This window comes from Cryptomeria japonica, chromosome 11 (assembly GCF_030272615.1).
Source record: "Cryptomeria japonica chromosome 11, Sugi_1.0, whole genome shotgun sequence".
NCBI lineage: Eukaryota > Viridiplantae > Streptophyta > Pinopsida > Cupressales > Cupressaceae > Cryptomeria > Cryptomeria japonica.
Genome location: NC_081415.1, coordinates 719,163,893 through 719,190,273, shown reverse-complemented (window position 1 = coordinate 719,190,273; position 26,381 = coordinate 719,163,893). Strand labels below are relative to the sequence as shown.

The 26,381-nt window shown below is 32.0% G+C and overlaps 1 protein-coding gene across 1 annotated transcript; it reads right to left on the bottom strand.

The window, feature by feature from the left end:
• Positions 1-2,266: 2,266 nt before the first annotated feature.
• On the bottom strand, positions 2,267-5,277 carry LOC131061289 (uncharacterized). Its single transcript, XM_057994887.2, has 3 exons — positions 5,089-5,277; positions 4,487-4,623; positions 2,267-2,875 (listed from the first exon to the last, which is right to left on the bottom strand). Exons 2-3 carry the CDS (start codon positions 4,621-4,623, stop codon positions 2,677-2,679), a joined length of 336 nt encoding a protein of 111 aa, XP_057850870.1. The 5' UTR covers positions 5,089-5,277; the 3' UTR covers positions 2,267-2,676.
• Between the last annotated feature and the right edge of the window lie 21,104 nt (positions 5,278-26,381).

Genomic DNA, 26,381 nt, shown 5'->3' with positions numbered 1-26,381 from the left:
AAAAGTAGACCTCCCTACCTTTGTTCAATATCAGTTTGTCAACGTCAACCAAAAACTAAAAAAAATCGTTAACCCTAATAAATTTCTCCGCCCAATCGACTTTTACCAGTGTAGCTTCCCTTTCACATCTTTCCAGCCACAGCATACATGGGAAGCCAAAATCTGGCAAGCCGCATAAATCCCACCATAACAAAAACCAATTTTTAGAGACAAAATTGGCGAAATTACCCCTCCTTTAGAACAACCACATCCTTTTCTGGCAAATTTTTTTAAATTTCCGAACTCCTTTTGGTGTTCTACTTCATGTTTGTCCGGGATTTTGTTCAGAAGTTTTTAGTTTTCATTGTCTAGGAATTCTAGCTCGTCGGTCTCATCGGAATTACTGTTTTTCAAAACGGCGTGTTCTGCACGACTCAACCTATGAAATGTGCAAATAAACAGAAGCACGGAAGGCGCAAAGATCACGAGTTTTCTCTGCATCAAGGATGTCAGTGTTCTTAAGGTTTGTAGAACAGTTTATATACACCTACAAATGTATATGTTCTATATATCGCCTTCGCTGTAAATGCACATAGTTGAACTTACGATCTAAAAATAAAATTGATATAAGCGATGGTGGGGATTTTTTTTTGAAATTAATTAAAAAGTATTTGAAAAAAAGCTGTATTGCAACCAATAAAATTTATGTTCCCAGTGCAGAGTCTAAATTTGATTTACTCCCAGTAGCACATATGCTTTGCAGTCATCTCACAAACAAGACTAGCAGGATCAAAAGCTACAAATATTCCATATCTTACACACCTTTTGTTAAGATCTCCGTGCTTAGCACCGGGTGTAAGGAGTAGGTATCCCGTATCACTTCAGGCAGTAATCTGGAAATTTTGAGTAGTACTCTTTTGTTTGGAATTTGGATGAAATAAGGCTACAATCTACCTCGGAAAATGAAAAGAATCTACTGCCAAACACCATATATACATTATTTTTGAGTTGATGTGGTCAACTATAAATCGAGATATCATGCTACATTCTTTTACCAGATACAAACTTATGCTTCCAATCTCTGCTTTGGTAGGGATAAAGTTTACAGTGTCCACTATTTTGAATTTTAATTGGGGCTTTTACAACCAAATCCACACACTTATGTACTTTTAAAAAATTAGAAAAATTAAAAAAACCTTCAATTTCAAAATGAAATTTAGGATCAAATCTATTCCTGTAGTTTCCGTCCATCATGAAATTATTTGCAAAACCAGACAAAATTATAAGCTTAGTAATATATGAAGCTCAAAATGATTTCTCTCTTCATCTTAATAATAGATTATAGAATATGATTTTAAGTATTGATGAAAAAACTGGAGCTTTTATAATCACCAATATAAATTCTGGAAATATTGTTTCTGATTCAAAAAAATAGTTGAATAATAATATCAAATTATGAAAAATATTTAAGAATTGAGAAATAAGACTTTGAAAGAATGATTACAAAATGAATTGCTAGTTTGTTTAGAGCATTGAATCTTGTCCAAAAACTCCTTCCATGATGAATCATGGGCAGAAGCTAAACTGGCTCCAAAAAGACAGCATGTTTGCACGGAATGCACATAACAAAAAAGTTAGTCACCCATTTTACACCATTGATTGTGCAAGCTACGGCTGCAATTTTCCAAGCAGTCAATAACATGATATACGACTATGCTGTTTTGGAGCCAGAGAGGCTTGGTGTGAAAAGTTTCTCTGAATGCAACACTGAATCAAACACAATATCAATGGAATGCTTTGGGAAAACCAATTAGATTAATATGAGCAATCCACCCTCATTAATGTTTTCTCCTCCTTTCAAAGACTAACTTTAAACAACAGCAATCCACTTTCGTAGGAATTTGCAAATATTAATTAATTTTGACAGGCCCCAATAGGGATGTGAAACAGAGAAAATTACACCTAGACATAAAAAATTTCAGTTGCTTGTGTAAATTTCCAAAAAATCTAAACCATAACCGACAGCATTCATTTTTACACCAACCACTTTAATATACTTTTCAAAGAATGTGTCAAGAAACCAAAAAGATTTCAGTTGATAATGCGTTTTTCCAGGTCAAGATTCCATGGATGACATGTCGAGAAACCAAGGTTTGCTCCACATCTATCTCCTAGAAATACCGTCTGCTATTTAATTAAATGCACTGTATTAACTTTATAATTTATAAACACAGTTTATGCAACTCTGATTTTACCCGGCAGCCAACAATAAGGATGTGACACATAATGAGGCAATGGCAACGGCCAAAATCAATAGGCAGTTAGGAAACAATTTTAAATTGATAGAACTGGTTAATCAGGAAGCCACTTAAACCTAATCAAGTGAATGGGTCTCCGCACAATCACTTGTCAAGAATTTTTCAGCTCATAACCAGATACCCAATATATCCATCATGCAATCACAGAGAAGAATCCCATGAAAAGTGAGGACTGGACAAATTATTTCTCAGTTCAGAGAATTACAGGAGTCATATTAGAGGTAAATTTGATTGCCTAAAATTGTGTAAATCACAGACAATATATCAGCATTGCCCCTTCACCAGTCTAACAAAATTAATTTCCCCACTGTACATCATTAATCCACATTATTCCATAATGATATACAGCATGAAGAAACCTCAGCTTCCTCCAAACAACTCATGAGGATTCCAAACTGTTGTTCCGACACCTAAGTTGCTCTTTCAGCTTCTGCTGTAGGTTCTGATTCTCCTCGCTGAGAAGTAAAGCCTGTTTCCTCAGCCTTTCATTTTCTTGCACAATACTCTGATTCCGTTCATAAAGCTGTAAATTTAACCTCTGAATGCGCAAAGCCTCTTTGTCAGATGTCCTCTTAACCCTGTTGATATTCATACAGGAAGAAAATAAATGAAAATGACATTCAATATAAACATACATTTTAAGTATCACCTCCCACATTATGCTGCTATAAAAAAAAAATCAACCTGTATCAATATTAGTAAAACCACTGGTGACCATACACAAAAGCAGGTTGTAAGTTCTCTAGTGGCATATAGCTGTTTTCAATGATAGTTTCTATGTCAATACTCAGAGATGAAGCATATTTCTTTCCAAACAACAATATTAACCACTAAAACAATGACGTTTAAAGAGTGAATAAAATAGAATTCGAAGGAAACCACCATTACAAGAATAATGTCAGCCCACCATCAAGGCAGAAGAGAGTTCCAAAATGAGAATCTAAGGTAATGTCTCTGACAACCCCATGACAGTAACAACCTTAAGAAATGTAATACATGGAATCTCCCTGGCCATTAAAAAAGGAAGTAGTTACACTAAGGAAGAAGATTTCAAGAGCCTGAAATGGATGGAACAGCCACATATGACAGCTGGGAGCAAAAGTGCAATCCAACATTTCAGGACAATTATTCTGCTCATTCCTGTGAGGTAAAGCAAATATTTTTTGGACAAACAACTGTTCAACCAAAAAGATAGTGGACAGACATCGGCTGAGTCACTGTTTGTAAAGTTAGGGGAAGCTGCAAATAGAATATTCTATGGGACCATTTCACTGCAAGAAGGTCCTTTATTAAACCTGCAAAGCTTGGAAAGAAAATTTTAGCACCATTTGTCCAGATCAATTATCTTCTAGTAGGCTACTACTGAGAACCCATTTGTACAAAAAATAAATATAAGAATGATTGAATATGCAAGTACCGTAGAAATCCTACGAAAAAATATTGAATAGGAAAATATCATGGGTAGGAAGCAAGGGGTGAGGGACGTCCACCGTGGAAAACACCCACACAATCCAAACAAACCTATCTCGCCACTGCTAATTACATTAGAATTTAAGATGACCTCTCATTCCTTGCATAACTCATCAGGTATATTAATGCTAGAATACACAAAACTACTTTTTTCACCGAACTCTGTACTTGTACTTTTCTGTGGAGGTATTATAACAGCTCATTTAAACAGGTTAACCTTGCTTCACGGATAAACTGGTTGTCAATTCTTCAGAGGGTTATAGAAACAAGAAATTTTGACCAAAAACTACCAATATTCTTTCAATAAATCGACTCACTTTAGGTTCACTCAGAGAAGCCCTCTCAACAAGAGAAACACCCACAGCTCATTAACCATGAGGACTTTCATAAAGCACTCCATTTATCCTTGTAATACAAAATGAGTTGAACAAGCACAAATTAAATGAATAAATGAAAAAAAGAAAAAAAAACTTCAAAAACTTGCAAAGTTTGTTTAACAGCATGTTGGGTTTTGACCTACTTCACCGAAACAAAACTAAAACTCGAATAGAGAGAAGCATTGCCATCTGGTATTGACCTGCTACATGATTTAACAACTGGCTGAACTTCCAGCATAAACTATCAGAAACATATTATAGAATGAAAACATTCAAATCTAAAATGTAGGGTTTGGAAGAAGCAAACCCTAACCCAAAACACACAATATTTCAGAAAATTACCTTCTTCTGCAAACAACCCATGCCTTGACCGAAGACAAAGTGGGGTGCCTTCTAACAACAGCGCTTACCAACCATAGCCTTCGTCCCACCCTGCGGCGCTTTGCGTTTGACAAACTATCAATCCTTTTAACCCACATCTTCACCCCCCAAAAACCAAGAAAAAAATAAATTCAACTTTTCCCCAAATCTCGTAACAGGTAAAAACAATATAAAAATATATATCTAAACCGCCCCTGTTGTTCAGAACTCCATGAAAAAAGGATGAATCAAAGCAAAATGTTGGTGTGCAGAGAGTGCAGAAACCAGCGATGGTATATATAACACAGCTTACGAGTATGGCGTCATTACTGTTATTATTAGTAGTATGACTAGTATTTTTCGGTGGAAGTTAGCAAATGGCATTCGATGGCGTTGAATGAATGAATGAATGCAGAGGTGAATGAAGAATATATGAATGGGCTGTTATGATGGGAGGAGTTGGACGAAAAGATTCGCAATGATTGAATGAATAGGAAAGAAATGGCAGGATTGGTGAATATGTTCATATGAATCTGAATACGAATACGAATACGAATGTGAAGGAAAGAATAGTCTTTTCTTACTCTCGCTCTTCTTTGCAATCATGATTATTGTCACCCCCCACTACACGCTCCCCCTGCAATTATATGATGGATGGCTTTGAATGCTTTTCATTCCTGCACCTGCTCCTTTGGGAGGAGGAATATTAATCAATGAATACACCACATTTTCACACCCCCTCTTTGGTTTTTATTTACTACATTTGATTAGGTTTATCAGTTGGGTTGTGCCACATGGAAATATTAATGAGTGGCAATGAGATAAGTATTGAAGACCACAGAATTATTCAATTTGGTATCATCTTTTGAAGCTAGCAAACAAGACCATAATGTTGCACAAGCATGCTATGTGGTCCTCTTCTCTCCAAAGTGCCCATCCTAGTCTTTTAGCAATCATCCATTGTCCCATCATTTTTCATGTCCGTATTATGGAATTTAAAACAAGTTCCTGCATTCAATCATATTACTTCAATGTAGCCTCTGTCGGCAAGGCCGACATTTGAATTATACAAAATTCACATCTTCATTACTGTTAGACTCTAAACCAGGCACATCCCCTAAAAGTGCTTGGGATTTATTTGTTTTAAAGCAATTATTTTATTGTAAATTGTTTCTATATAATTGTACTCTTGTAATGGTGAATTTGCATGTATTTTATTCTTTATAGGGTTTTATGCTTTTAGATATATTGACAAATAATATAATTTTATGTGAAGTTGAGCCTTTTGTACTATATGATTTGTATATTACACATATATTGAACACTCATTCTATTTATATATTTACAATGCTCTATGTATTTGCCACATCCATTTATTTATTAGCCTATACACACATTACTCGTTATGATTTAGCTTCTTTTGTATATGAGGACTAGAGTTAACTTAACACATTTTTTATGATTTCTTACTATGTCTTTTATATTTAGAGACATTGAATACGTTCATTTTAAACACATCAAGGAACTATTGATTATTGTTCAATTACCATTCACTTTACACTCTCTAATTCATGTGCTAAAAGGAATCTAATCCTACACAAGCATTCTTAGTATCATATGCATCACTGAAGAGTGTTGTTTTCCATCATTTGTGCATATTTTCTATAGGTTGACCTAGGAGAATGTGTTCCCTAATGACCCAATGATAACCCTATCAAATTGTTTATATATAGCACCAAGCCTTGGATATTAGAAGACATAGAGGTACCTTAGGTGAAGTGAAGAATAGACATTTATAGCTTGCAATATAAGTTTGTAGGTACAAGATAGATTTGTTGTTGCAATTTTAACCCTTATCCTTGGACTTTTCCCTACACATAGCCAACATTTTTTTATGATTATGAGATGAATACTAAACTAGTACTAATTATCATATTTTATTAATTGTAAAGCTAAGTGCAAATGCTTCTATTTACATTTGTCATATTTATTAGTTATTGTAAATTATCAAATAACCTACCCAACTCATTAAATTGATTAGTTTGTGCTAATTAAGCTATTAAAAAAAAAAAGTGGTCACTTTTGATCTCATTTATATGCACTTACCTTACTCATTGGTAAGAGAGATGAGTGTCACCCATCAATTGCATTCCCTATATGATCACCCCTTCATTAACATCTCCATAAATGATAACAAAACAAAGATGATCTCAAATATAAGATAATAACTAGAATACATGGATCTCTAGCCTTCCAATATTAATTAGTACATATTGTAGTGGGTGATATATAATGTGCCTTGTGAGTTGGCTCTTATTACAAGTGCAATTGCTAGCACATCAAGAGGATAGAAACAAGGTGGTCCATCTCTCACCCACCACATATCATAGTCAGATGAGACCCATGCATCATCAACATTTGTTATAAGTATTAGAGGACCTACATCATTATCATTTATATCTACATACCTAATGGATGGGACCCTCACACACTCACCCCATCGAAAGGTTAATCTATGATGCCACATATATAGGACTAGCTCAAGAAGCATCATGTATTGTAGGTTAAACTAGAGGAGCATACACTCATAATAGAATGGCTTCATCATCCTATCACACTTACCATATATTTATCCAAATTGTTTGTATATCTCAAGGTGAGGTATAAATGAATCAACCTATGAAACTCTTACCTCCATGATCTAAGGATCATCACCCCTTTCCACCTATCTATATATGTGGTGTCTCAATGAGCCATCACTTCTCTATGTGAAGGTGTTGTAGCTAATGGCAATCTTAGACAAGATTGATCTCATATTTATACCCATAGAATTAACACTAAATTATGGAAGCTCCTTGGAGAGACATCACTCACTTATTAATGAGTGTGTGTGGATCATCAAAAAGTTGGGCTAGGAGACATTAATTTTTATCTCAATCATCTAATAAATATGACAAGAAATACATGAAACCATCAAATAGTATTTATAAAACCATGAGCTAAACCACTCAAAATGTGGCACCCAAATTTGTAGTGAAAATCCCAACGCCCAAATCCCAAGATGAGGCCATAGGCTAGAAATAATATATTGCATTCACTTGTCATAAACTCATTATCACCCACTCACTAACTTGTGCAATCCATTTTGGCTCAATTATCTTAGTATAATATTCTTTATGATGCATCATAGCATGTATCTTAAGTTAGTGATCAAGTGTAACTCCCTCTTATAACTCTTTTAAGTGTTGCATGTGATTAAAAATGCCATAAATTTTGATATGGAAGGTCAATTGAGCCCCTTTTTAAAAATTGTAGAGCTCAAAGAGTTCCACATCCTAGGAATCTAAGAACTAATGTCAAACATCTTGAAATGTTTGTTTTGGCAAAAAATGACCTCTATAGCCAAAATATTGACTTTTTTTTTCTTCTGTTTTATATCTCAAAAATTATATTTTTATAGTCTTGACATTAGAAGCAAGATTGTAATACCTTTCTAACATCCTCCCTTGTGTTAAACACCATAAAAGAGAAAAGAGAGTACCAACACTATTAACTAACTGGTAGGGCCCAAGAGGCTCATAGACTCAAAACACCACTTAAAATTATATGTACTCATTGGCTTTGTTAATGCATTTGCAACATTCTATGAATTGTCAACTTTATCCATAATCACCATCCTATCCTCTACCATGTCATGAACATAATGGTGGTGGACATTAATATGCTTCATCCTCACATGAAAGGTCAAACTCTTTGCTAGACATATGACACTCTATCACATAGAACTACAACAAATCTCTAACTCAACCTTAGATCTAAATGCGGTCTCTTAAGAAAAATGGATCTTTTACAAGCATGAATAGATACCATGTAATCAACTTCTATAGTGGAAAAATTAACCATATCACGTCACTCATCTAATTGATAGAACCACCAAATAAGGAGAAAATGTTACCACTTGTTAATCTCTTGTTATTGATATCACTTACCTAATTTGAATCAATATATCCATGGATATTCACTTCGAGTTATTTCCCTATAAAATCACCCTAGTAACAAATAGAGTACTCAAAGGTATCCCTATCCCACAAATATTTAAAGACCCTCTTAACTACATCCTAGTGAACTTGCCAAAATTAACCATGAAATAACTAAGAAATCCTACTACTTGGGCAATGTCTATTTTAATACAAACCATAACATACGCTAAACTCCCAAAATTACTAGCATGAGATACTTGAGCCATGTCCTCCATCAATTGGGTGAATTCAAACACTACTCTACATATGATTTGGTTCCCCCTGAGATAAGTATGGTATGCAAACTATAATGTTGAATTTGTTGAACACTAAGTTCATATAGCTGATTTGGCCTAACCAGAACTTTAATATTCCCTTTTATCTCTTATGATCTCCATACCTAAAATATATTTGGAAACCCCTAAGTCCATTTTAATTTGTGTTGAAAGTTGAGGCTTTAATTCACAAATCACATCCTTTTTATTATTGAAAATATTGTATTATCGACGAATAAAAAAATAACAATGAATTGATCATCACCCATCTTATAATAGATGCAATAATTTGATATAGATCTTTGAAATACCAAAATCAACACAAAGGAATCAAACTTCTAGTTCTACATCCTATGAGAATATTTAAGACTATATAATACTTTTTCAACTTACAAACCAAATTTTATTTACCTTTTTCAGCATGGTGCTATGAATGTGTCATGTAAATTTATTTGTGCCAATCACCATGAAAGAAATTTTTCTTCACATCCACCTTCTCAACCTTAAGACCAAAATTTATTGCAATAGATAATAATAATGGAAAGGATACCAATTTACCAACTCAAGAGAAAATATCAGGCCATAATTAATTCCCTCAACTTGGTAATTGTCACCACTCTAATCTTACACTTCTCAATTTTATCATAAGAATTGATTTATTCCCTTTGAACATCTATTGAAAACCAAGTGGTTTCCAATCATCAATCAAAGACCTAATAAGTCTCATGTGTGATTTTTTTCAATGCAACCATCTCCTCATATATAGTAGCTCTCTTTAAAATATTAGAATCATCCATATCTAATGCCTCCTTCAAAGTTTAAGGCTCGTCCATGTTAATAATTAAAGTAAAAATACATTGATCCAATAGTACATATCTAGTTGTTGTCTATGCAAAGTGGACCACCCCTTAAGAGTTGTTGTGGAGGTTCTATCTCCTCTCTAAAACTATTTGAACTATCAAATCCCTACTCCTCTTTAGGTCCTCCACATGCTTCCAATTCAACCTTTTTTTATATTTTGGGATGGTTGGACCATCTCTTTCTTTCAATATTCCTTCAGCCACAATTCCATGGAAGAAGGTTTAACTTCTTTAAATATACCACTTTTACTATCCATTTTTTCTTTTTCCACAAAGTCCTAAATCTTGTACCCTTTCACATTGTCACCATAGCTAATAACGATACATTTCATAGCTATGTTCTCAAAGTTAGGCTACATCTCCCTATGCACATGTGTGTATGCCACACAAATAAAAAATAAAATATTTATCAATGAAGGATTTTTACCTAACCACAACTCCATAGATGTCTTCTCAATAAGAGGTGATATGTATACCTATTAACTAAGCAAAAACCTGTTGCATTCACTTCTACCTAAAACTATTTTTCCAAGTTTGATCTATTGAGAATAATCCTACCTTTCTCCACCAATGCCATGTTCATTCTTTTGTAACTATATTCTACTTAGAGTAATACAAAGTTGTCTTATGTCTCTCCATCCTATAATCCTTATAGAATATATCAGTAATTATTTTAAAAAAAAACTCATAGCCATTGTTAGTGCTTAAAACCTTGATTTTCTTACCAATTTGATATTCTACAAGAGAGTTAAACTCTTTAAAACAAATAAAGACTTCAATTTTGTTTCTAAGGAAAGATACTTATGTCATTTTATTGTAGTCATCAATAAGTTATACATAATATAAACAAATTAGAAATAAAAGGAACATTAATAGGACCGAATTTTTCATAATGGATTAAGTCCAACACTCTACATAGGTTATGAATACTAGAGTAAAACCAATTATGATCTTTTTTTTTCATAAATATAATGGTTATAGAAATCAAATCCAAGATTACAATCATTTAACCCCTCAATAAGTTTTTTGATTTTGGGTACTCTTAGACCTCTCTCAGCTATGTGGACCATCATTGTGGTGCCATAACATTGTCTTCTCACCTACTAGATTAATCTCTAAAGTACGAGTGCCCTTAAGTACCTAGAAAGAATGACCATTAGAAGTGGCTGTAACACTCCACTTTGCTATTGGCTCCAACGATGAATGTGTAGAATCTATAGATCTTTTTATTACAAATATAGAATACCTATTATACTCAACCTTGCATGCATCCAAGTAAAATAAAGTGCATGTGAGCACCCATAACAAGCACTGTAGCTCCTCTCACCATCTTTGACCCCCACTTGAGAAAATAAATTGCACACCTAAATCATTTAGTTTAGTTACAAGATCTAGGCTTTGTGTCAATCTAAGGATAAGTAGTACAACACTGATCCCTTTCACTTGTCCATCAAGGAATTAAATAAAAATTCTTCCATGACCAAAACTCTTTAGATGAGATTCATCTATAAGATACAACTTCACACCATCATATTCTTCGTATTTAGAGAACTAACCCTAATGTTAGGTCATGTGGAAAGAGGTAGCAAATTTTACCAACCATGCACCATCCAATGCATGTGTAGCAAAGGAAATGACAAAGAAATCACCATCATCCTAAAAAATATTTTTAGACCTTTCACCAAAATAACCCTTTTTCTTCTCCTTCTCATTGTAGTCTCTTTTGAAAGGGCCAAGGTTTGAACCATAATTTCAAAAAAATCCTTGGTTTTACTAGGATATTTGGATCTCCCATAAAATTGAAATATAGATTTGTCTTGCTTATTTTTAATCTTCTTTCCTTTCATTTTCAATCTTCCATGAACAAATAGGACCTCCTTGGTTAATTCAATTTTTTTCTCGTGCATCTCATCTAAAATTATTATGCAATTACCTTATCCATTTTGAGTTTAGAGGCAATACTCTTGATTGCTATGACCAAGTGATTCCACAATCTTGGAAAATAATACAACAAAGCAATGCAATGATCCTTCATCTTTGTATTCACTCCAATAGAGTGCAACTAGGTAGCAATAATGTTGAAAACATTGAGGTGCTTCACGATAAAACAATCATCTTCATCTTGAGGGTATACATTTTATTTCTTAAGAAAAGTTTATTTACTAGGGATTCAGTCTAATCAATATCACCTAAATTCTTTGATAGATTTGCAATATTGGTTTCTTCATGTACATTCCACAATGCAAAGTAATAAAAAACAATACAAAGTCTACCAATGGATGCTTGATAATGATGGTGCTAGCTTGCATGATAGACTGTCTAGGAGATTTTGATAATAAAAGTGCTAGGTTATTGATCATGAAAGTGATAGGGAGAAAAAGTGAATGAGTGTAGGTCTTATGTGTATGTCTCACTTAACATTTGGTCAATCGTAGAGATTGATTAGAAAGATCAATGGATGAGAAAATTTGAGAGAGGGTAGAACTTAAAATTAGCACATGGATTGATGATGTGGAAGAATAAAGAGAGGTGTAATACATAGAAGAAATGAATAAATATTCATCTTATTTATTTAAGGTGGGGAATTAAATAAATAATTTTAAGTTTATTTAATTTTGAAAGGAAGTATTAGCTAATCAAATATTTAAATTTTTTTTATTTAACTCTACTGGATCAAAAGATGAATTACTTAAGTAATAAAATTGTTTAATTAATAGTGAATTAATCAAACAATTAAAATTATTTAATTATTATAGATGAAAACAGGAAATATTAGCTTAATTAAATAACTAAAAATTATTCAATTAATATGGATAGAAGAATTGGTGAGATCATGATGAAGTGATGAGATGAAAATGCTTTGTCCATTTTTAGGTGTCTGCATCGAAAAAATGAAATGATGATATATGCATACCCATGCCATTTTTTATTTAGTTTGGTGTTTATTTTGAGGAGAGTGCCTTGATGCATAAGCACATTGGCAAATAGCGTGCAAAGTTGGAACCCTTGCCCTATTCCACCTACCCACCCATTACACATATTTCTATGTGGTTACTGTTTGTCCCATCTATACATTTATACATCCCTAAAGAGTTGCTCTATTCATCTATTTCTCACACCTATGCATGCACATGTTTTCATTTACACATCACCCACTATGATTTGACTTGTTTCATATTTCAAGACTAGTTATTGTTTGTGGAATCTTCCTTCCCAAATTATAAATTTAAATTCAAATTGATTGAATTTCAAGTATTGTCCACTTAGGGATCTAAACACATATTTATATGATGTGTTGCTATGTCCTTGTATTTACACATCAGGTAATCATCAAGCACTATTAAATTGTCATGCTTTACACACTTTAATTGACACAATAAAGGTTTCTAGTTCTATTTTAGCATTCCTGAACATATGCATGATTGAAAAGTGTCATTTTAAAAAATCATTTGTACACATTTTCTATGTGTTAATCTAAGTGAACATATCCTCTAGTAATACAGTGTCAACCTTACTAATTTTAAAAAAAAATATTTCTAGCTCTCAAATATTGAAAGATACAAAAGACATAAAGATGTATTAGAAGAAATGAAGAACACAAATTGTAGATCTCATACTACATATTCATAAATACAAGATAAATATATGATTAAAGATTTATTCTCAAACTTTAACTTGTCCCTAAAAAAAATCTAATTCTAAACTAAATATCAAAATCTTATTAGCTATTCAAATCTCAAAATATTATAAACTTTAAAACATCACTATTAAATCTTTAATCATAGAACTAAATGCTATAATATTTACTTACATTTTCACATTTAATAATTATTAAAAACGATCATATTATTAACCCTAACTCACTATATCCATTAATCTAGATTAATTTTAATTCAATATACAAGGTTAACATAGACTAAACTTTATTTTCCTTTGCAATTCTATAATGTAATTAAATATCACTTGTGAGAGTTTAGTGTGAAAAATGATGATAACATGTATGAATATTAGTTGGCTTCAAATAAAAGAATGATCACAATCTATAGTCTTCCTTTTTTATGGATAATAATATAATGCTTGCTACGAATGGAGAAAATGATATAATTACATATTGTTTTCTAACTAGCCTTTCATAGAAGATTGTTTTGTATTGAGAGGGCGCGGAGTTACAACTATATCAAGATATTATTTTTTCCTATAGTTTATAATTATATAGGTACATTTTCTACTCTAAAATAATGTAGTTTGTTGAAAAGAATAAGTGCCATTGACAAGTTAATTCTTTTTGAAATAATTGCATATAAGAAGAAAATGTAAATCATATTAATAAATAAATTATAATGTAAAAAATTAGATATTAAAATTATTATTTATGTCAATAATCAGATGATTAAAAATAAGATAAGTTAGAAAAGTTGATAATTTATATATTTGATAATATTAAGACTATGATATAATTTATTAGAAAATAGATTAAATTTAAAAATTAATGTTTTTTATATATATGTAAAGGGGAAAAAGTGAACCACTTTGATAGGTGAGTGACCACCTATTAGGGACTCACTAATTAACCTCTCCACTTTAGGTGTGGTATAGAGTCTAGGACTGTTAGGTACCCCTTAGATGACACTGAATGTTTCATAGGGCTCTCTGACGCAACTTAGTGACACTATGTCTGAGGATGCACGTGTGAATCTAAGATGATAGCGCGACGCATTGGCGTCCTATACAGACATAGTCACAAAGTCTATATAGAGAATGGACTATGACAGAAACATGCCCAGATAATAAAAACTAAGTGAAATAACAACGTGGAAAGTAAATACGACTATCTATTAAGTAATGAAGAGGAAAGAAGGAATAAGTATTATCTCATAGCCGATCCACACTTGAAGTCTCCAGTTAGCTCCCCAAATCCATTTGACAACTTGCACACAGTCAAACCCCCACTTTGGTGTTTCCACCTCCACAAACAACAAAGAAGAAGAAGAAGAAGAAGAAGAAGAAGAAGAAGAAGAAGAAGAAGAAGAAGGAGGAGAAGAATGAGGCCAAAATAAGAAGATAAACAGGTTGTGACGAATACAGATGTTGGTAATCACCAAGAGGTGTTACAGGCATCTTCTAGGTGTAGGTGTAATGCTCAAACAACCACCTTTAGACTATCAAATTTGCGAGACGCTAGCGCGACGCATGGACATCTCTGTGGCACGCTAGTGTCTACGTGTCAATCGGTGTAAAGCAGAGGTGCTTATGTAGCATATAATTACATGGGTGCAATTTACGACACTACAATTTAACAAATTTTAACTCTAAATTTAGTGTAAATTAAAATATAATTATAAATAAACAAATGTCTAGAAAGTATGAATAAAAGTAAGTTTGATTTATTTAAATATTTTCTAGTTTCAATTTTATATCGTTTATGATAAGTATTGAGACATTTTTGTAAGAAGAACGAATTTGATACTTCCAAATTACACTTAATAATTAAAATACTATTATCTATAGTAGGAATTAAAATGGTGTCATTATCATTACACTAATAGTTCAATGATTAGAGAATCATATTATCATTATGGCCACTTCAACTAGGATCATTTTGACTAGGTCAACTTAATTATAGCCAACCAAGAAGGGTACCAAGGTAATTATTACTATTAAAACACCATTGAGTATTATTGAGATTCTTCTTTGCTTACATAACTGATTATCAACATTCCTTCTTTCTAATATTTTTAGGGGTAAATGCTTTTGAGCAGAGCTAAGAACCAATGAGGCCACATATGAGGGACCTCATCACCAACATGACCACAATAATAACACCTAGTAAGAGTTTGAGCCTTCTTGGCAAGAATCACAATACCATGATTAAACCATCACACTATGCCATTACTAGCATTACTATACATTTTTTTAAATTATTAATTCAATATTCATATTGATTATCATCTAATGTCATTCAATGACTATTAATAGTTTTTTTTTATTATTGATGGTCCTAATATGCTAATAATATCTTATGAATATTCAACTCTTTCCTTCAATATCCTATCTAATTATTATAATTTTGCATGAGAAGTGTTGCATTTTGCTCATTTTGTGTTTGGTGGGGCTCCTCTAAGGGTAGGATCATTTGGTGACTCCTTTTTGCTATCTTGTTTTTTGGCGGGGGAGCTTGGTGATGCCTTAAACATATCTTTTTTTGAAGCCCTAACAAGGATGGATTCATCTTCTTTGATGCATGCTAAGGTGGTTGATCAATTGAACAAGGCTTTAAATGATGAAATCTCTCTCTTAAATGGGGGGCCTAGAGTCCCAAAAGCAAATGGGTGTCTAGAGAGAAGTCAAGATCGTCCAGTCTTAGTGATTCAACCAAATTTTATTGTGGAATATGTTAATTACCTATGCAATCACACTCTTATCTATAATTTCGTGGCGTTTTGGGCTTCTCTACCATTTTTATAATTGTGGGATCATCAAACTTGGAACCTTGAGGGTGATACAAAGGTTATACTAGCATCCAATGACTTATTTATAATGATTTTATCTTGCATGGAAGATAGAAATAGGGCCTTCGAGTGAGGGCCCTACTTCTACAATTAGGTTGGCCTTTTTATCAAACCTTGGCTTGAAGGATTTCATTTTGCAAAGGAGTTTCCTTTAGGGTACCTATCTAGGTTCATCTCCCAAGAATCTTGTTGGAGTCTTGGAGGAATGGCATACTTGTATGATATCTCTTTTTCTTGGGAAACCAATGAGCCATTCACAACAAATGCTAAATAAAAAGGTAATCCCTTACACTCAATTTTATGTTAAAATTTATTTGAATAATCCACTACCAAACTCTATATAAATCTATCTTAGGTCCTCTTCTTGGACTCAACAGCCTGATTACTAAACTTTTCTTTTTCGGTATTAAATATGCCATGAGTATGGATATTTGTAATTTAGAATGTGCCTTAGAATCAACCATGCAGTTGAGTCTACAAGGATACCTTCACATCTTGCACCTAAGGTTGTTAAAGAGAAAGCCCCTATGTATGAAGGGAATTTAAAAAAGAAGGAATTTATTCAACTATGAAGCCTAGTGATAAGGGTAGAGGTGAAAATATAAGTCTCAAGATAGATAGGGAGATGTGATCTTCAATTAGTTTGATGTCTTGGATGATTTGACTCAAGACGATGGGATTCTAATAGAATTTATTTTTGGTACGGACTCCTAGTAGTATTTCACTCAGATATCAAAGAGATGGATGGATAAAAAATGGATTAGGTTGCACTTTAGGATACTTAAATAGAAACATATCAGTCTCTTTTAGTTATTGGTGAGTTGGGTTCAAGGAAGATTCAAGAGTTGAAAGATGGATGAAATTCATCTATCTCTAGTCCTCATTTAGAGAATGAAGTTTTAGATACTAGAAAAGGTAGTGGAGCCCACCCTCTTTAGGGTTACATCAAAAATCCCTTAAAAATGGTGTAATTGAGAAGCCCATTAAGGTGGGGCATAAGAAATACTAGGAGAAAACGAAACTAACTAGGGAAAATTTGGTGGAATTAGGGTTAGTGAAAATCATTGGCTCTTATTCTTCTCCCTCCCAAAGATGATCGTTCTCTCATGGAATGTAAGGGGTGTGTATAGCATCCATAGACAAAAGGATATTCGAGAGTTGATTAATTCTCATTCTTCTAACATTGTATTCATTCATGAGACCAAGTTATATGTGGCAGGTATGCTTAACAAGGTACCCCAAATTTGAGTAAGAGGTAAATGTTAGTGTATTGGGGCTCAAGGCAATTCAGGTGGTGTATCTTACCATTGAGACCCATGTAAAGTTGTACCTCTTTGGTAGATCCTCTATTTCTATGGCGGATGTTAAGGTCATATATTGTACTCTCTTACTTATGGAGTCCAATTTTATGCTCTCCTATCACTCATTTTAGTATTTTATTATTCCTCTATACATTATAGGACATAATTTATCATATTAAATTAGTGTTTAATTTAATATTATGAGTCCTATTTCACTTTAATACATCAACAGTTTATTTTTTGGGCCCTTATTTTAAGTGTGACCTTTATCTTATTTCATTTCATGCTTATATGCCCATCCTATATCATTTCAAATTTTAATGCACCTTTTCCCACATCTAAATATCATAAATTTTTATATCAATCATGGTTTTGGTATTAGGGCCCTATTATCTTTTGACCTTAAAAATTCGGGCCTATTTTGTTAGGACATAGGTGCTAAGGGCAACTTTGTCCAGGACATAGGTGCCCGAGCATCATTGTCTGACACTTTATGGTTAAAATTTTGAGAGTATAATATGTCGATCTTACCCTTTACAAAACTATCCTTGATACAAAAATATGATAATTCTAAGTTGGCCAAAATGTAATTTTACTTTGAGATCCCTATATAAGGCATCATTCCTAATTCATTTCATCATATCTCATTATCATCATGTCATTTTATCATTTCAATTCAAGAGCAACACTTCAAGAGCTGATCTAAGTCTAAGGAGTAGCAAGATATATCAAGGCATCTTCAATTATGTTTCAGTTATGATTTCATGATGGATTTTATGATGATTTATCATATTATTGCATCAACAAATGAAGGACTTATCTTAAGATAATCACATCATCAATTGAAGGTATAATCATTTAAATCAAGCATTTCTGTTCAAGCATTTCAATTTCAAATCTATTCTCTACCCTATCAAGGCACACTTTCTATTCCAATTTTGATTCAACTACAGGGTTAATTTTGAACTCAAGATTTGACCTAGGCAAACCTCTATCAACCCAATATCTTCTCTTGTGAGCAGATTCAAGTTCAACTATAAGCTTATGATGGGGAAGGAAGATGGAAAAGTGCTCAAGACCTGAAGACAGAGGACCCCTTCAAAGCTAATTAGAAATCACTTGGACAAGGATGCATGACATGACAAAGTTCATCTACAAACAAAGAAGTGCATTAAAATGATGCTCTACAAACAAAATTTTGAAAAAGAAGTGCCTACCAAAATTTTGATTTTCTTTCTAAAAATAAGTAAAAATTCATAGAAATTTATGAATTTTTTTAAGAACCAACAAAAATTCAATTGCTTGCATGGAAAGTACATATGCTTGCATTTGTGTCATACTACTATATATAATTCGATTGGTGGATAATTAGTCCACAAATTTACTCTTGCAAAAAAAAAAAGTGTTTTACCAATGCATAAAATAGTCGTTCTGTCGGCTGCATAGACATCGCCTAGAATTCGTACATAGGGTCAAACCCTAAAAAAAATTGCCAAAAAAATTTCAGCAGCTACCACCAAAAATTTGCTTATGTTAGCTATGTGTAGGTTGACTATACCTGCCTACATAGGTAAAAAGTGCAAGTACGCTTGCCAATATTTTTATTTTTATTGCTATTTTTTTTTTTAAATGTAGAAATTTATGATTTTTTTTTTAAGAACTTGCAATTTTTTTTTAGCTACCTACATGGAAAGTACATACACCTATATCTGTTCTATATGATTGTATGAATCCATACAGCTATACGAAATTCGTATAGTGGGTCAAACCCCCAAAAAATTGCCTTGAATTTGTTGATCATGGATTTGAATTTGTTAGGGTTCTTGATCACTCCAAGCATGATGGAAACATCCATTTCACTCTAAAGAGCATGTCTAATTTTTTCATTGACCCCTAGATTTTGCCTTGAAATACGTACCCACAAGAAAAATTACCTGAAAAACTCAACAACTTAGATTTTAATTAAATGACAACCGATATGTAGATTTTGGGACATTGTGAACACAATGGTGAGGTCAATATTACTTTAAAGTGAACAAAAAAATTGCCCTCTTGCAGATCCACAAATAAGGTTAGATTTGAGATCTTGCAACACTCTTGAGAAAAAGAAACGCTCAAAGATTGAAAAGGAGTTTGCTAATTTTACACTCTAGTACTATGTTGAATTTTGTAACACAAGCCTACAAGATCAAACAACAAACAAAGAACATATTCCACAAATGAGAGCAACAAGAGAGATATGCTATACTCCTCAAAATCAAAGATTACATAATGATTAATACAATGCATAATAACTTGCTTTATAGAAAGCAAGAGAAGCCCTAATCTAATATTAGGATAACTTTAAAAAACATAAAGGAGCTAAATAAAGCTCAACTAAGTATTAACTGAGTGAACTTAAGCTAAAAAAACATGACTCTAAGAATAGAATGCTCTAACACTGACACCTATAAGATGAGGTGATCAAGCTCTAATATAGAGTGAAAGGAAGAAGAGGTGCAAAATGCGCTCCTATTTAATGTATGAGAGGAGGCATGTATAAATAAATTAAAAATTCTAAGTTACAATATATATATATATATATATATATATATATATATATATATATATATTGTAGCATAGTGATTTACATGGGAAAAACCCTTTTAGGAGAAAAATATCACATTTTGAAGTAATCCAATGTATTATTTAGCAATCAATGCTTACAAAAGAGTTATAGAGTCTAATACTTTACAATAGTAGATCAATAACAAGAGATTTGAAGTAATATGAAATCATAATAGTACCTACAAAAATTACACTATAGATCACCATCTCAAGTACCTAATAAATAGGAGAAGCCATATATAAAATCATCAAATATTAATTAGAAAACCATGAGCTCAGACCAATAGAAATATGGTATCCAAATCCCTAGTTAAAAATCCTACATCGAAATCCCAAGATGAGTCTATATAGGGTAAAAATAAAAGTCCTTCCACCTACATAAGCTTATAATAATCTACCCACCAACTTGGGTGCTCCATTTTGGTCCATATTCCCTTTCAAAGATGTCTTTCTCTTACCATTTACAAACATTCTTATGTTTCCAATTCCCAATTTTTGGAGATCACAAATTTTGATTAGGGAAGCTAATTAACTGTTGGGATTAGAGTGTCTCAACCTTTAACAAGTCCTAGAATTTAATTATTTATTGTATTCTAATATGTGTTTCCTACTAATTGAGGTGACATCCTACATGGATATGAGTGTATGACATGGGAGATACTTTTGTGGAAGTAGGTATCCCACTTGGTGGACCCCATTAGAAGCTAATTTGGTGGCACGCGTAATGACATGTGAGATTAATATGACATATTTATTGATATATTGAGTTATGACTAATTATGACATACATAAGAGTTAGGATGATAAATTGTGAGAAAGCTATGATAGGTGGGCCTAGTGTGATTGAGGTACCCATGCAAGGTTTTACATGAATGTAGGTGCATTGCATGTTTGAGGGGTTGTGTGCATGAGGAGATAGGCATTAGAAATGGTAAATACCAATCAGGTGGGTCCCAACTATGACACTACACTAATGCAAAGTTTTTTGTATGCATGCAAGTGTTGTGCATGTGGAGGAGACTCGATAAATATCATTCAACGTTGTATTGGCTAATTACCAAATAATGCAAAAGTAGACAATTAAGTTATGTTTTGTTACAGATATAAAGTTAATAAAATAATAGAATAAAGTGTAAAGTGCACAATATTTAACCTTACTTAAAAGTGAGAAGGTTTTAAAGGCTTAGAAAAAAATGCAACTTCATATTAGTGAAATAGGAAATTATAGAGGAAGAAGCTTATGATAATATTTAAAAGGCAAAAAATCAATAAATAATAAACAATACAATAAAGAATAAAAACCGTAAAAAATTAAAAAGACAAAACCCAAGATGAAGATGGTGAAAATACATGCCCTCAATAACAAACGTCAAAAATTCCAAATGAAAAAAATGTAATAAGAATATGTACTAATAGTCACAATGACCATGGAAATGATAGTAAACCAGCCCAAGAAAAAGGAAAAGAACAAAGTGCAATCCAACACAATGCAATATCAAGGTGTGAACCAAATCATATAAAAGGAGAGAATAAATTGAAAAAGAGGTCAATGAATTGTACAAAAAACATATGACCACCAATAACAATCACAACAAAAGAAAATAATACAACCACAAAGGTGACGTAGTAGTACTACCAGTTGGGTTTGTATAGAAAGATCTTAATACAAGAGAGGCATGTTAGAAAGGATGAGATCAAGAATTAAAAATTGTTGGTCACAACGATGAAATAGACAAAAATAAATAAATAGACTCTATCATGTTGTTAATGATATCCCATATGTGTGTTGCCAAATAGAGACTAACTTTGGAGAGAGTACCAATTTTTGTATCAAACTCCTCAAAGACATGTGGAAACGAATTATTGATGAACACTAGTCTCAACCTTTTGATCATATCTTTATAAGAGAGAAAAACACATTGTCAACTCTATCGACCCCATTCAACATTTTGATAATAACTCTAGATCGCAAAAAACTTGGAGTTGGTTCAATATACTATCCTTTACTAATATCAACAAAAATTTCAAAGCCATAAGTTCAAAGTTATTCACACCTCCCCTAATCTAGCACCAAATTTAATAAAAAGATTTAAGTTAAAAATTAGCATGTCATTAGCCTCACATTAAGTAGGATTACCTTAACATGCCCCATCAAAGAAATCCCAAGGAAATGATTTATCAATATCTAGAACAAACAAGGGTCTTTGAATTTTCATCTTATAGTTTGTTTGAAGTGATCAAATATATATCAAATCCAAAATCCAAAATAAAAATTGAAAATAAGTGTACCTGCCAAAAAAATCTAATTATACAGTAAAAAAACCACAATTTTAATAAAATATTAATAATTATTATAAAAAATAAAATTTAAAACCAAAACTACACTCTTATAACATCTAGGAACTGGCCATGCATCCATATATTTAACCAGAAATATAAAAGACACATCTTTCGATACGCTTTTTTATACATGTTTTTTTGATGAGATAAATGACTAAATAACTACTTCGTAACAACTATACAAAATAATATAAAACCCCCAAAATAAACAAGAGTTGTGTTACAGATATATAGTCTCCACCTTGTGCAAAAATAGGAGGCTTTGAAAAAAATGGGAGATTCGTTTCATGTTTTAAAAAATATTAAAGTGATGGATGAAAATAGGTAAGACAAATTTTTTGATTCTTATTATTTTTCTTTTGGGCTTAATAACATCAAAGTTTCAAAAAGATTGTGTTTTCATAACTGTGATCCAAGAATGCTAGTCAAATAAGTTTGAATAAAATGTGAATTACAATTTATGAAACATAGGCAACATAGTATTGCATTAAAAGTCTCGTGGTTGCGTTGAAAAATGTGACCTAGGAATGCTAGCCAAATAAGTTTGCATAAAATGTGAAATTGTAGTTTTTGAAACACAAACAACATAGTATTACATTAAAATTCTTGTGGTTGTGTAGCTATTGCTTAATGCAATCATAGTTGAGGGGAATGATGTCCTTGACATTGCTCCATAAATCAAAAAATTGCTAAGCACGTCATTGGGACTCAGTTATCTCATCTATCTCATCTCAATAGACACATGGTCAACAAGTTAGGGTAAAAAATGTACATAGTGGATTCATGGGAAAGTCTTGATTCTCAACACTTTGAGCATTCAAGTTCTCAGTTAGTTGGACTATAATAATATCAAGCTTTAGATGAGTTTTCTTAAACTAATGCAGCTTGATGGCTCAAAAAGAATATATGGGGTTCTATCAAAGAACAAGGAAGCACAAATTGACAGATATCAACAACCTTTCATCATTTTTCATTTGTCAAAATAAATTTTTAAATTAATATTATGTTTCAAAATTGTCACGTCGGCATGACCTAAACAATGATAGAACAAACCCTTATGCTGAAATGACAGCTTAGAAATAAGATAAAAAATGCTTCAACTACATTAACCTTTGACTTGTATTTTAAAATAATAAACTGCATAGAATTAATGTTAGGTCAATTAGGGAAAATTTTGGTTTATTTTTTTGCATGCATTCAAGTGTAGTACATGAGATCAATTGGCCAGTCATTTAGCAAATGGTGTTGTTTGCTGAGAGGTAGAGAGAGGGAGAGATGGACGAAAAAATATAAGGAGATAGAGATAGAAAGGAAAAGATATATATATATATATATATATATAGAGAGAGAGAGAGAGAGAGAGAGAGAGAGAGAGAGAGAGAGAGAGAGAGAGAGAGAGAGAGAGAGAGAGAGAGAGAGAGATAAATGGCTCAAAGAGAAAGGGAGAGATATAGATATATGAGTAAAGAAAGGGAGCAAGAGAGGAATAGACGAGGAGAGATAGAGAGAGGGAGGGAGAGGAAGGGAGAGTGATAGGTATACAAGGGAAAATGAAAAGAGGGCCGAGAGAGTAAATAGAGGGGAGAGAAAGAGAGAAGAGGGGGGAGAGGGAAAGAGATAAGTAGAGAGGAAGAGAGAAGAAGAGGGGTGAGAGGTAAAGAGATAGGTATAGAGAAAGATAGAAGAAGAGGGAGAGAGAGGTAACTCCATATTTAGAGAGGGAGAGGGAGAGGGAGCGAGATATATATAGATAAAGGGTAATACAGAGAGAGGAGAAATTAAGAGCGTGTGTGTGGCTATGAGTGAGAGAGAGATATAGAGATAGAGATAAGGAGGGTGATTTGTTATCCTTGGATTGTTGGAATGAAATGACTAATCTTATGGTAACACATTTTAGATTATTAGTAATGCATGCATTGATGTACATGTTTTTGTATAACGTTCTTGGTCTTTTTCAAATAAAGATCACAAAGGCTTAATTGATGTACCTACATTATTGATGCCTAGAACCTCAAACAATAGTTGTAAGGTATTGATTTACTTTCATAGGCATACTAATTTTTTGCAAAAGATTGACTTAGCATTTAAGAGCTTGAGGGGTGCAAACTTAGGATGCATGACTATTGGGTACTCTTCTATAGCAAAATAAGAATAAAAAAATATTTAATCATGACTCAAATTCATATTAATATGACTACTCCATCCTTAGTTTTCACACACCTTGAACTCATCTTAAGATTTTATATTATAGATGGTAATGTTATTGTTTCTCTTAAGATTGCCTAATTAAATAAACACATGCTTAAAAGTAACTCTAACTAATTGTAATTGAAATCCTACACCCTCCCAACTCAATTTGTATGACATCCCTATGATCAACACCTCCATGACCACATAAGAAATTAACTTATTAATATAATAAATAATTAAGAAGAAATAAAACTATTTTTTAATTTATTAAAATTGAAATATTAATGATGTTATATAATTTTAAACAAAAAATTAGATTATAGTTATATTTTTTAATAAGACATAAATATAAATTAAATTAATTCTAGAAACATTTAATTATTTTTTGTAATTTCATAAAAAAAGATAAATAATATAAATTAATTTCAAATCTAAGTAAAGATTAAAATAAAAATAAAAATGTAAAATTCAAATATATCAAAATATAAATATTAATAAATTTCTTAAATTACTAAATAATTTAAAATATTTATTTATTGAAAACTCTCTATATATATCAATTTTATTTATATAATAATGATTAAAATAAAATAAATAATTTAAACAAATAAATTATTGATTTAAAATATATATTTCTTTAAATGCTAATATATAATAATAATTATTATTATTTTGATAGGTAATTGGCCGAAGCTTGAATAGCTTTTGATTGGAGCTATGAACCAGTGGGGCCACAGTAGGGGGCCCCATCCCCATTACATATCTTTGAATCATCATTATTATTATTATTATTATTATTATTATTATTATTATTGTGTTTGATTAGATTGACCCCAATACCTTCCCCATCCTATGGAAGGCAAGAGTGACAACTTAGAATTACTCTTTAGATGTCCCTATTGGGAGTTGAACTTGGGTCTCCACCATGAGAACCCAGTGTTTTAACCAGTTAAACTCAACCCCTTGGACTCTAATATATAATTATTAACTATTTATATATTATTTTTATTATTTAAAAATATATTATAAAAATAATAATAAAAGTTTTAAGTATTTTTACTACCTAATGAATGCATTTGTGTAGACGATCGTTCTTTCACCCTCCGAAAAATTTTGATTGCAGTTAACCGTGGTGAACTCAAAACATTAAAAAAATATAAAAAATTAATTCTATCTGTGTATACTGATTGGTCAAAATAAATTGGCTTTATTTTCAATTCAAATGTTAAAAATCAGAAAAAAAGAAAATAGAATTAAATAAATATAATAAAAAAATAAAAAAATTGTAAACTATAATTATTCAATTTTTATGATTCATAACACAACTTCCAATGCAAATTAATTGAAAAAAAAGTGCAATGAAAACATTAATCTATGACTAACAATACAAATTATATTCTTTTATCCTTTTGTACCATATATTATTCAAATCCAAATTAATTGTTACAATGTACCAAAATCACATGCACCCATTAAAATCAATTAAATGAAAAGCTAAAGTTTAATGTCATTTCAAGTGAGTTGATCTCTTTTAAAAAGAAAAGATTTTGTCCCTAAAATACAATTGATTGGTATTTAGCACTTAGTCTCCATCAATGAGTACCCTCCCGCCTCCCTCTCTTTATGTTCTTGAATGCTTATAATTATTTCCATGTTCCTTTGGATCTTCCAGTCAAACTTATCTGACTAAGATATGAAATGATTAGTAATTGACCCCCAACACGAGGGTTTTCAATATCTATCTTTGACCACAACTTTAACAATCATTTCATCACA